This window comes from Dipteris shenzhenensis, chromosome 26, assembly GCF_047967505.1.
Source record: "Dipteris shenzhenensis isolate YYH24624 ecotype China chromosome 26, Dip_SZ_1.0, whole genome shotgun sequence".
Lineage (NCBI taxonomy): Eukaryota > Viridiplantae > Streptophyta > Polypodiopsida > Gleicheniales > Dipteridaceae > Dipteris > Dipteris shenzhenensis.
Window position 1 is genome coordinate 18,591,038 of NC_141621.1, and position 13,823 is coordinate 18,604,860.

The following is a 13,823-nucleotide window of genomic DNA, read 5'->3' on the forward strand; positions in this document are numbered from 1 at the left end:
TAGTCTGCGGGTATCGTCTCGGAGCAGGGGGTGCTGACGCAGGGCTCGCTGCAGCGGGATCCGTACAGATGGCGCTGGCTGTGGCGTAGGCTGGCGCAGGGTGTTCCGTACAGATCTGTATGGTGCTGATGCAGAGCCGTACGATGGTTGACGCAGGCTGGCGCTGGCAGTGTACGGCCGTGTACGGCCGCTGTAGGCTGTACGGTGCAGAGGTAGAGCTGACGCAGGCAAGTACGGCTGATGCAGGCTGGCGCACAGTTCGAGGCACTGCTTCGAAACACTAGGCTGGGCTTGTGGGTAGGCTGGTACCCTGGCCCCCACCTATATAGGGAGCAGGGCAGCCTTATTTGGAAGCTCTGCTTCCAAAAAAGGCTAAGCTCCCCTAGCTTTGGAGGGGGTGATTTTTCGAAAAAAAAGCACCCTCTGCGCAGGCTGCACGCAGCCCAATGCGCAGGCTGTACACAGCCTTCTGCGCAGCCTGTTCGCCGCCCGACGAGCCTCTCTTTGCACCCAGCCTGTACCGTACTGTCCTAGGCGCCACTTCTACGCCACCCTTGTAGCTTTTTTCGCCCCTCTCTCCTACCTTTCTGCTCTCTCTCCAGTTCCTACAGCCTTCTCTCACAGGCCCTTTCAGGGATCTCGATTTCTCTCCCTCCTTTTCTTCTTCCTTTTCTCAGATATCTCTCCACCCCTCCTATCCCAAGTATCCAGCAAAAAACGCAGCAACAGATTTCGAAATTTAGGGCATACCTGGAGGAAAAACTCGTCAAAAGTTCTCGCACCAGAAGTTCCTACCTCAGGAGTTGGCTCTGATACCAACTGACACATCCCAGCACTCCTGAAACCCCTGATCTGCAAAACAACCACACACAACATCAGATCTGAGCAGGCTGCTCACCACCCAACCATGACATCTACGGGATGTGATCCCGAATCAGAAGATGTCCCCTCCAAGCCACGAGCTGAGCTACTAGCACGAACTCCCAATCAGATCCAAACGAGCCTGGTGTCCCATACCACCAGGTGGCACTGTGAAGCCCTGGATTTGTCACTGGGCCTTGGGCTACGCTAAGATGCAGGCGCGCGTCCGCGACTCAATCGAGGATCAGACCTAGCATCTGGGAACGAGACTTGCTCCCAACTGCACACTGAGAACTGAACCCCATGGGCCTCTCTTTTATAGACTCGGGCCCCGGCGCCAAAAATAGCGAAGACCTATAAATAGTTCGTACCCTTGCCACTCAATCCGAGAATCAAGCATGCCTAGCTCTAAGCCTCCCGAGGCTAACCTGAGCTAGTTCTGTGTACCTAGTACACGTCAGATACCAATCCGTGCACATGACAAGCATGCAACGGCAATAGCTTGGATTTCTGAAAATTCACATGAAAACCAGTAGCTAAGCCATATGTGGAAAGAGCCTGCATAATCAAGGAGAGATCGCTCTGAGTATTTTTTGGGGTAAAGAAAGAATCATCAGCATATGCTTGAGCAATCATGCACGGCTGCCAGGAATTTCCAATCCATGCAACATGCCATTGTTTAAAAGGTGGTCCATGTATTGAAGCATTGGATGAGTCGCTATGGCAAATAGTAAAGCATTGAGGGGACAACCTTGCCGAACAGAACAACCAAGAGTCCAGGTTGTAGAAATATCCCCTCAAAGTATGCAGGCAGCTTTACTATCTTGATATAGCCAATTGATAACTTGCTGCATTTTTGTGCCAAATCCCAAGGCTTGCATTGTCTGTGGAATAAAGTCCCACTGAACAGTATCAAAAGCTTTGGCAATATCAACTTGCAATAGCAAAACATCCTGTTGCATATATTTGGCATATTCTATTCCAACATAGGCATTAGCAATGTTGTCTGTGATATGCCTACAAGGAACAAAACCATATTGCGCAGGATGCAACACATCATGCAAATAGCCTTTTATCTGATCAACAATCATTTTGGTAGTAAATTTGTAAATAACTGGCATAAGCGTGATAGGTCTCCAATCAGCCAAAGATTCACAGAGTTGCCTTTTTGGAGGGAGTATAACAAGACCTCTCTTCCATGTGTCTGGCATTTTCTGATTTTGCCAAGCAGAATTCACCATATGCAGCAAAGTATGCTTCAAAAGAGGCCAATATTCTTAAAAAAACTCAACTGTAAGACCATCGCATCCTGGAGATTTCCATCTACCACAGGATTTGATTGCATCTGACGATTCCCTTTCAGTAAAAGGTTCCTCCAATTCCAAAGCCTGAGTATTGGAGATAATAGGAGAAACATGCTGCAGAAGCAAATTTCTTGCAGACAAAACATGCTATGAAGGAGGATCTGCATAACCAAACTGCTGAGAGAAATGATGTACACAAACAAAAGCAAGCTGTGACACCCTTTATGTCCAGGTGTCCATCCACAACCTAAATGGCCAAGAGAGAACTTCGAACACCAAAGCTTCAAAAATGACAAATGGAATTCAAATGAAGGTCAGAATGATGGTAACCACTGTACACGGAAGAGGGACGAGCTCTGGCCTCACATGTATCCTTTGTCTATGCCCCCAGCAGTGCACAAAAGACATTCAATCATGAGAAAATGAAGGAACAGTAGCAAATGAGCTCAAACCAGCTCCACATGGCATCAAACCAGCTCTTAGGTGCTCTATTTTGAGCTAGAACACCTCTAGACGGCAACAGATCCACCAAGCAAGAGGCAGCAGGAGACATGGGCAGCTTAGAGAGTGAGAGAAAAGAGCAGTAGTTGGTGTAGAGATGATCACGGGCAGGAGAAGGGGATCTATACAGCTCATACAGCCAATTAATGCGCCTTGGAATGCGAGCAGCAAGTCTGCACGATCACGTGTAGGAGAAGGGGATCACGTGTAGAGATGATCACGGGCAAGAGAAGGGGATCCGTATAGCTCGTACATCCAATTAATGCGCCTTGGAATGCGAGCAGCAAGTATGCACGATCAAAAAAATAGCCTTAGGGTGCATGAGGCTAATCTGTACGTTCAGCCAAATACCTTGGGATGCATGCAAATAGGCCGCACAGCCACCATCAATTAGTCTAGAAATGCGTGCCAATTTATCCAGTAGGCATTCCCATCAATATCACCTCCATCACCATCATTGTCTTCCATCAAGATTCTCCTCTTTCGGATTCTTTTTTGATCTTCTGTTGGAGGGTATTGCCAAGAATGGAATGGATATGTATTGACTATTTCAACCAGGTGGTGTTGAGGTTTTGTAAAACACATTAAGCCTTTCTTAGACGGGTCTCCAACAACTCTCCACCACAAAGAGCATCTATTTTGGATCTTTTTTGAATTACATAATAGACTATTGGAGGGTGATTGGCTTCAATTTAGCCCAGTGTGGATTGGATATATATTCACTACTTTAATAGGTTGGTGTTGTGGTTTTGTAAAACTAAATGGATTTGTTGACATTAAGCATTTGTTGGATGGGTCTCACTGACTTTTTGCCGCTCGGTTCTTTAGGCCTACTCGCTTTTTGACCCTCGCTTTTTATGCATGCAAACAGCTGTACAACTTTGGAATACGTCCAACCAACCTCGAAATGCATGCAACCCGATCTGTACGGATGACCACGGGGAAGAGAGGAATCCTGTACGTCACATGAGCAGCCTCAAAGTCCAAGATAGAAAGAGAAATTAACACATGCCATCACATGTAAACAAATGGCTGCCACATGGCTCATTAAAGCCTCTAACCCACTCACCAAGGACACACTTATGCCTTCCCTGGGGCCCAACTTTTTGAGCCCTCTTTTCCTTGTCTTGGCCCTACACTTGGGCCTAGTAGGTGCACCTAGGGATTGGACCCACTTGTAACATCAAATCTTGGCCCTACACTTGGGCCTAGTAGGTGCACCTAGGGATTGGACCCACTTCTAACATCAAATCTTAGAGGTTTTTGCTATCCACAGGTTTATTTGCACATGGAAATCGCGTCCCCATGCCATAACCCCCTCTTGAGACAACAAACTATCTAGGTTGCTGCTGAAATTTACAGCAAATAAACAACAATGAAATAGGCATGAATAGCCCATACTAGAATGTGCATCATCTGCAATATACAACAGGCAATGATGAGAAGGTCGAGGACAGCATGTAAGTCCATCCATATATCAATGCATCACCTTTGTGGAGTGCCTGGTACACTCATTGTACAGGTGCCGTGGCAGAAATAGGTATGGCTGCTCACTTATGCTTGTTCTAGCTTTTCTGGAGGTCTTCTTTAATCTTCTTATAAGCTGCATCCAAACTTTTCACACATCGATCTGCTTCAAAGATCTTTTCATTCGTGTGCAAAATGGGAGGTACCTTTCTTCCACATTCCACGATTTCAAAGGGTGCTTTTCTTGTGGAAGAATGCACTGTGTTGTTGTATGCAAACTACAATGCAAAAACTATTCCCACTTTGCCTTATGCTCTGAGACATTGCATTTTAGAAGATAAAAAACAATAGAATTTGCCTCTTCTGATTGTCTATTGGAAAGAGGATGAAAAATTCAGCGTAGTGCCCATGTTTTCAAAGAGACCTCTTCAGAAAAGGCTGGTCATACACGGATCCCTATCACTGACAATGGATTGAGGCATTCCATGATACTTGAAAATATTGTGCACAAATATTTTTGCCATCTGATCCGTTATAATCTTCTTGCTTGCTGAATCTGCATATGATTTTCCAGATCCCATCATGTCCAGTTGGAGTCCGAGGAAGATCAAACACAAAATCCATGGCAATACTCTGCCAAGGCCTATCTAGAATAGGTAGTGGATGTAGCTATCCAAGCACCTTTTGCCTGTTATATTTCACTTTTTGACGAGTGATGCATGCTTTCACATATGCCTCAACATCTTTCCTCAAAGCTGGCTAATAGAAGAAATGCTCCACTGGTTTTACTGTGGCATCAATGCGTGTCCTACATATGGTGAGGGATGACTCTCTGTTAAAACTTTTAGCCTTTGTGACGCAAAGTCTGCCATACATCATCAAAAAACCATCCTTAACAATATAGTGCTTATGTCTTTGGCCCTCAGCCAACTGATCAGAAATCCCTGCAATGTCAGCATCATTTGCATACTGATCCTTCATGGCATCAAGCTCACTGTGGTATGCAATCGTGAAAGAGGGGCTGTTTGGCTTGGAGGATGCACGGAATGACAAGTTCAATATTTCCTTTGTTCGTCGGTACGAGGACTATGGGAGAGATGCTCCATTGTTACAACATGTGGCCATCTGCATACACAACCAAGGTGGTAGCTCTTCACCTCTCGAGCGGTTGTGGAGTGATTTTGGAAACATTGCGTCCAAAAAAAGATGCAGGCCAGGATAATTTGGAAGGGGACAGCCAAGATTCTCAGTACCTTTATTCGTCGCCCCTTCTTCATGACTTAGGGCTCAGTTGCTTGGCTCTCTCTTTCGGGGCCCCAGGTCTTCTATGAGAGACATGACTCATCTTGGGCTTTATCAATTCACTGGCTCGACTAGAGAGACAGTGCTTTCACTCCCACTTCCAAGACCCTCGAACCAAGGCTCTTCTCTTCGACTCCTTCGTCCGACCAGCCAGTGATAGGATAAAACCTGTATCAAGTTTTTGAGCACTGTATATAGCTATGGGTAGGCACATAGTTGTACACATCTAGGGTAGGTGTGGGCTTTTGGCATTTGTGGATTTTTCTTTCACAAGCATGATGGACTGATGTATAGTTTTTTTTGAGACAATAAAGTATGTTTTGCAGGGACTTCATGGGAAATGATGAAATGCAATGTGGTTGTACCAGACTTCCAGAGCAAGGGTGTCCAGTGTGTGGTCAAGCAAAATGTTTTTAGGGTTATGTAAAGTCAAGTCATGAAGGGTTTTTTTATATTTTCTTCAGTCAAGGTGCACTTGCATGTTACAAGAATTTGATATGTTATGGTGTCCATGTCAAAGGGCTTTTCATATCTGTGTACGGGGTTGCATCCAAGCTTTAATGTGCATGCTAATATGTGTGGGAATCGTGTGACTCAAGGTCCAAAATGTGCAGTTAATGTGATTTGGGAGAAATGTCTTGAGAGTGGTAAAATGTCACTGATGAGGTGGCAAATTAGGCTGAGGTGGCTGGACTGATTGGGAAGGCATCGTGCTCATGCAAAGGTGGCTACGTGATGGATGAAGGGGAGCTTCTAGGTTGTGAGCTGGAGCTATGTGGAGATGGTGGCTGGGAGCTGATTCGGTTTTACGCTGGAAGAATCTACGATGCAAGTGGGGGATCCAAGAAGAGAAGGCTGAACGACGGAAAATGAAGGGGGGGGCTGCATGGTAGAAAGGGAGGCCGAGAAGATACGTGATGGAGTAGGGGCCTTGGTAGGGCAGCTTCTCGTCGAGCAGAGCTTGTGAGCGAGTGGACAACAACCAAGAGTGGCCAAGACATGAGCAGACTAGAGGTTCGTTGGAGGGAAGCTTGGGAGAGAAGGCCTACACCGGAAGCTACAAAGGAGGTCAAGGTTTGCGCAAGGAGGCAGGGAGGGCGTGAGCTCGAGGTGGTGAGGAATTGCCAGAGGTGGTAGCCGACGGGTTGGTTGAGAAGTAGCTAAGGGAGGCGACAAGGCAATTGGTCGTGGGCGTACGTAGCGGTGCAGGCGTCGCCACTATGTGAGCTACTGGAGAGTCCTGAAGAGGGGCTCTCGTAGATGAAAGAGGGTGTGTGTGCTGAGAAGACCTAGGCGCTGGGGATCTCCAGAGATTACGAGCTGTTGTTCGTTGGCTGAGCATAGCTACTGCGTAGGTAGGACAGTTGTTGTTTGCACTTGAGCTGATACAGAGAATCGTGGTCTGGCTGAGATCATATGGAAGGGCTCTATTTTTATCTGATTGAGGAAGCTACGTGGCTGTGCGTGTGATGCTATAAATGTGAGCTAGTCTCTCCGTGAGAAACGAAGGCAGCAGGGCTATTGCTGGAAGTGTCTTCCGTTGGGTTTGTACGTAGTTGGTTATGGTCTATGGATTAGCACAGCTTAAGGCATAGCTGTGTATCGTTGTCTGCTAGCTGAAGGATTTTGGGCGATAGAGACTCCATGAACTCTGTATGCAAAGAGAGAGAGGGACCAAGGAATTGCAGGCTAAGGCGCAATGGATCGTGACCTTCATCGATGATGGTTGTCCTAAAGGAGCTAGGCAATTGATGCTTGCTGCAGATGTTCGTCAATCACTGATCCCTGCACACATAGATTCCTCCTTCTGGCTCATTACGGATATAGACTGCATCAAACAATTCAGATGGACATATGCAGGGCAACAGAGATTACCATGGCCGACTCTCTCGTCATCTATGCAGCTTGCAGCTGAGGGATAATAGGCATGTCTATCGACCGTCTATTGCTTTAAATCATATCCACTAGATGATCCCTTCTTGTGCTTGATACAGCAAGAGATTCATCAGGCTATTGGGGACGATCTATGGCAAGTATATACCCATAGGACATGGGTATCCCCCTTGTGCCACATGCAACAAAAATTGCTCTCTACAAAGAGCATTTCCTCAAAATCATACCATTAAAGTCTTTTTTGTTGAGCAAAACGATGTAGCAAAGCTGATATTTAGGTCTACCTATTCCTTTCTCTTTACAGGCATCTATATTTCCATAACTCTTGTTCTCCTCATTATTTCACTGTTATCCTGATATGGAAAGCTAGCAAGTTTGAAAGTTACAAATCCATCTCATTTTAACAGGCGAGGAAAGCTTATGAGAAAGAAGAACTTGATAATTGCTCCTTTTGGCCGAGAATAAATTGGCGATCCCAATTCTTTGATAAGATAACCTACCAACCTATTCAGAAAAGGTTTCAAGAGCTTCAGGTATCATTTCAAGTCCACAGTATATTTGATACATTGTTCTTTTAGGAGTTTTTCATTTTGTTAATCTGGCTAATATTTTTTATTTTTTCTTTGGTGGGTGCATTATTTTGGTGTTCATAGAGACAGAAAGTTGAAAAAATAACCAATGCACAGTTGCAGAAGGATATTGGGCTTACATTCAAACCAGAGATAAATCAGAAATCAATACAACTCTGCAAACAGGTCTACATATGATTTTGCAAACTTGCTTCACTTTTCCTCTGCAAGGACATTCAGGAAGACAGTGCCCTGATCCTTCAAATTAATCACCAATCCTTAGTCTGTACTTCATATGTATAGAGCTCCATTGCTGATCTGACATTTGCATGTAATGTGCTTATCATAACATTAGAGCAAAAATCTCAATCAGTGGAGACTCTTTGAAATTTTATAAGAAAGTTATTGTGCCTTAAACAATAATCACAAGTGCAGTGAATACAATGTCCAACCGAAATGTCATTTTTCTCTGTAAGTCTTATGTTTTGGTTTTGGCTTTGTATATAATCATTTTGGGCCTCCTATTTTCTCTCCCTGCTTTTGAATCATTATGTTTCCTGCTACCTATTTTTCTCTAGCTCACTTTTGGGAATGCACCCAAGTGGAATATCCATTCCTGCCAGGCATATCTTAAAGCTCAAAAGCCTCTTTGAAGTTATGAACAAGAACTGAGAAATTAGCGACTCACAAACATGATAAATATGTGTATTTCAATACAACTCTTATCTGCAGAAAGGGCTGGAAACAATTCATGTAGCTGAACGCTTAACAACAATGCAACCCTCAGTTCATCTGGACTGCAAACTTGAGCCAGAGGTGCAAGATGACTTCACTATGAGAAAAAAAATACTTGACTTTTTTTCCCAGGATTGAATTGATGTTCTTGTAATGATGCAATATACTGTCCATAAGGTTTATCTATCAATGTTTGTAGAAAAGAAAGAGCACTTTCGCTCCAGAAATCAACAAAAACACAGACTACATTATTGCATCATCAAGGCACTTTGGAGGTTGTCCAGTTGGCTTTTTAGAAAGGCAGCAGCAATACCTACAGACTGTTGAAGATAGAAAGGTATTGGTCTGTTTACGTGAACAGTATGCTACATGTTATAATTTAACCCAAATTTTTGGTAGCTCATGGTCTTCTTGGACATACGTATGACATTCTGAAACGTGCAGCTGTTCTCTGCCTGGAAAACGTTCGTATTTACACTGAAAATTATTTCTTCAGTTCAGAACATATTTTGAGCATATTCTTTTCAAAAATGTGATCAAAATGCAGAGGTCAAAGGATCATGGAACACCTCGTGGTCTGACATTTCGTCCAGATATTGGTAATTCTGCTCTTATTTTGAAGCAGTCTCAAGGTCAGAGCCTTTTACAAGAAACCACTCTGGAAAGGTACGAGAGACTTGCCTATAGAGACAAGGAGCAACTTTGGCATGTCCGTGAGAAAGTTGCTGTAAGTGTGGCCTCCTAATATTATCCCATGAACAAGCTGAAATTAATGCATCTAAAAAGGATTATGTATCTAAAAAGGTTGCATGTGAGATCCAACGCTGGCTGGAGAGAAGGCAATGCTTCACGTAGGTTGGGAAGATTATCTTGAACAGATCAAACAGGCTTTGAATCGGTACCTTTTATTTTACTTTGAAGGCAAGAAGTAGATACTTTTTATAAAGGACAGAATGGCACAATAATGAGTCCACCCTTGAGGAAACAGAAAAAACAGCACAATTTTGCACCCGCAAAGCTGCAGCAACTTGAACCAGGTGGATGTTGTGAGAAAGGAAATAAAATTTCATATTTACCTAGTTTTGCATGAGGGGACCAATGCCTCTGGAGAGTACGAGTCAAAATGAGTTTGAGACAATTTACATTAGGATTTCACCAGTGTGGCCTTACTTTCATGTAGATTAGATTTTAAATCAAATATCTTTTTTGGGGGGATGTGATCAGTTAAGCAAAGTTATCATATATGCCTAAGCTATTCCTGATGTTTGGTGTGCCAGATCATATCTTTTAGAATAAGTACATAAGCTTGCTTGCACTTTATTCAGTTCATTTATTAAAAAAAAAAAAAAGAAATAAGAGTGATATATTCCATTCAAAACAAATCATAGAACAGGTGGGAGAGAAAGTACTCTATCCCTAGCCTCAACAATGTGACAAAAAAGCCATGGAGGTGGTCTAAAATGCCACGACATCCCAAAAGGGGTCAAGTGAAAAAATAAAGAGCAGTCCCATGTCCTCATGAAGGATATAAGTCTCCCACGAGCTGCCAAAGAGGTGCCTATACACCGCTCCCACTGACTCCTAAGAGTGAAAATAATCTCTGCCCAAATTGAGTTCATTTTACTTTTGTGGCTCTTGCAATACAATCATTACTTTATTCGCACTCTTTTTTACATTCGGCTTCCTTCAAGGGATATCAGCACCAAGTTTATTGTCTCGCTCGTGCTTCAAAAAATGTCCTAGGCAGCTCTAATTTTAACCCAGTCATTCATGCTGCGTCAGTTTGCAGCCTTTTGTTGCAGAGGAGATCTTCATCTTTGAATTGCAAGTCTCATCATATTAGGAGACCAAGTCGACCCTATAACTTGATTTTTAAGCCATTTTCAACTTCAGTGTTTCTAGACATTTTCAAATTCTCTTAGTTTTCGTTGCCTTTATCCATTTTTTCTCAAGGAATGCTTTATGAGGCAAAACCACAACAGAGGCAGATTTCCTGGATCTTATACAGATGAGCCTGTAGGGGTCAGCTTTAGGCATTTTCTCATTACCATGTACCATGCCAATGGATTTTCTAGGGATGGTGTTTGTACATGTCTCAAGTATGACTGTCACACACCATGTTGAGGATCCAACTCCACACTTTCTCTTGCATTGACCTCCACACCCTTGTTTTGGTGGACTGTCTTGAGCCCAAGATGTGGAGGAGCCATGGCATCAACAGACAAGGATTTTGGAGTGATTGGAAAATCTCACGGATCCGCTTCTCCAATTGTTTTACTTGGGCAAACGATCGTTGCACCTCGTACATGAGTGACAGATGACAGTTTCATCCAATTGGGTACCGCACTCTACAATTCCATACATAGGGCATAGGCGGAAGCTTTTCTGGTGGCCCCCCTACATAGGGGTCGGGGTCTGAGATTCAGAGCACTGAGACCCTGACTTTGTGTTTGGAATTGCAACGACACTTTATGGTCAGCTCATGGAATTTCTCGAATCCTATACAGGTCGAGACATAGCTTTTACATAGAGACGCATCAGAGTCCAAAGCGACCTTTGCCTATAGTAAGTGGGTACACGTGGGAGACATTGTATCAGGATGAGAACCGAGAGATAGGAAGAGTTCGAGGTCAGGAGGGGTGGCAGTACTCTACCGGTCATCACTTTTACTTGGACGGTCTCCATCGAGAGACGAGATGCTCATGCTAGGTTCTTATGGATTTGGATCTGACGATCTCCATGTGAAGACCTCTTCATCATAGTCTGCTAGTTCCCCCTCGAGACCTTGCTTTTCACCAGAGACCCACACGAGGAGGCTAAGACCTCACCCTATGCAGTCCACTACCTCTTGGTTGGGGACTTCAATGCGAGGGCAGTTACACACTAGGTAACACTTCTGTATTTTCATGACGATGCTATCTTAGTATTAGATGTTTATAACAATGAGGCTGGGATGTCTCAAGTTTGCAGACAGACGGGCACCAGTCACATCTTATGGGCATGCACTACCAGATTTGGCCAGGAGACATAATCTTATCATATATAATGGCCTACATTGCCAGCCCTCCTCAGGTGGGGTTCACATATTTTCCTCTTTTGGGGGGGGGGGGGGGGGCGGTCCATCATAGTTGACTATCTCATGGGATCTCATGCCTTCATCTCACATATGATTGACTTTTTGGTCTCACTACCATCCCCTGGGACATACCCCACCTATCTGTTCTTGAGTATATCCATACCACTACCTAGCTCACACACTATGAAGTCACCTAGACATACCACCTACCATGACGACATACACTTCGATCAGCCTCTCAGACATGCTTAGAGGCATTGACCTTCTATTGCTCCTAGAGAATCGAGCCGCCTTGATCACACGCTCTCTCCACGAGGCTTCCCTACACACTTTCCCATACACCACCCGATCCATGCACCCCCCACCTCTAGGCTCGAAACCTTACAATAGCTGGTACGATGACAAGTGAAAAGCCTTACGCCGACAACTCTGATTCAAAACCAAGCATCGCGAGTACGGCCGGTTTGGTTCACCGGAAGAAGCAGGCCTTGATTCGTCGAAAGTAGGAGTTATTAAACATTCTGTTTAGTAACAACTCTAAAGACTTCTAGCAGAGGTTCCTAGAGCGGCGAGCCCCATCCCGTCTCACGGACACCAAAACTTGGCACTCTTAGGCTTTAGGTCATCACATATCTTTACCGCATTAGAGAGTATGGGTCTTACACTATAGGGCGACGTAGGCTTCCTTGGTTAACCCTATCCTCCTCCATGGTACTGGTAGCAGAGGGTGATCAAAGGCTATCACTCCTTAAGGATATCAATAGGGCAATTTCGAGCCTCATCGTGTGTATCTTGTCACTATGGCTACCCTCTCTCTCCCGCTAGCCCCCCCTCCACTCAGCCTCTCCCGCTAGCCTCTCTCCGTCCGTACCTCTCCCGCTAGCCTCTCTCTGTACCTCGTCTCTCTCTCCCGCTAGCCCCCCCTCCGCGCAGCCTCTCTCTCTCTCTCTCACTCTGTCTCTTCGTTCGTACCTTGTCCGTACCTCCAAACCTCCGTACCTCCGTTGTCTGTATCTCCCCCCGTCCGTACAGCCCAAGTATGGGTCGTCTTGAGCCTTCTTGTTGGTAATTCCGTGCATATGGAGAGAGTGTCATAGCTGCAACTGTACAGTACAAAGTCCTGATGGATGTTGAAGGAGTTGATGTTGGAGTTGCAAGAAGGATTGAGCAAGTGAAGCAAAAGAGAGAGTTCTATTCAAGAGAGACAAGCCCAATATATAGGCTCCAGTTACATCCAATAGTGACATCACATATGAGCTCAGTAGAGCATCTAGATCCACAAATCTCTCAATCAGTTCCATGATTCTCTCAATCACACACCACACACCTAGATTCACTCAATCACACCTACTGACACCTATCCAGGCACACCATGTGTTCACACACTCACAAGCTTAGACCTTAGGACTCTAGATCCCATTACATCAATTTGTCCTTCATTCCCTCCCACAAATTGATGACCTCAACCCTAGCAGTAGTCCATGGGAAAGTTCATGGCTTGCCCACCTCTAGTGGCAACACACGCGATCCACAACCTGGTACTCACTCTAGCTGCATCAGCAGTAGACTCATTTGGGCATCCTTATCCCAACGTGATCTCACACTGACTTTGGTTTGTTGGTTTACAATTGGGAGATAGACAATGAGTATGAATGGGAATACCCTTAGATCTAACAAGGTAACGCATAAGACTAATAATCATTTGAGGGGGACATCCGAAGGCAGAGAACCCTTATTGACCACACACACAAAAACATTCTAAGTGGAAGATGTGGGGAAATACCCCCCTTTGATGGCATATCTTGTCCTTTTCCTTCTTCTCTTCCAAGCTGCCATAGTGTGAGGTTCATTGTCATTGGAGAGGTTCTTGGTGTAGCCAATCTTGTAACTCCTTTGCTCTTTGTCCTGCTCTACACTCTTTAATGTATCTTGTCCATATTCTGCAATACAAGATCCTTGTAGTCCTTCACCTTCTTTGAGTGTCCAAGCCTTAAAAACATTTTGTGAATCATATGGACCGAAGAGGGTCTTACCACTTGTCATGCAAGGGCAGTGTCTACTCTTGTACAAGAGGTGGTCATGATTGTATGGCAAGGTATAGTCAACCAAATGCAA

At 44.6% G+C, this 13,823-nt stretch overlaps 1 protein-coding gene across 1 annotated transcript in view; it reads left to right on the top strand.

Moving 5' to 3' along the window:
* Nucleotides 1–13,823, top strand: part of LOC147884768 (uncharacterized) — a 145,493-nt gene that overhangs the window by 56,624 nt on the left and 75,046 nt on the right. Inside the window, exons 8-12 of the mRNA XM_087397848.1 lie at nt 7,736–7,861; nt 7,982–8,083; nt 8,630–8,713; nt 8,832–8,969; nt 9,180–9,359. Coding sequence (XP_087253974.1) covers nt 7,736–7,861; nt 7,982–8,083; nt 8,630–8,713; nt 8,832–8,969; nt 9,180–9,359 — 630 coding nt within the window. The remainder of the gene's footprint in view (nt 1–7,735; nt 7,862–7,981; nt 8,084–8,629; nt 8,714–8,831; nt 8,970–9,179; nt 9,360–13,823) is intronic.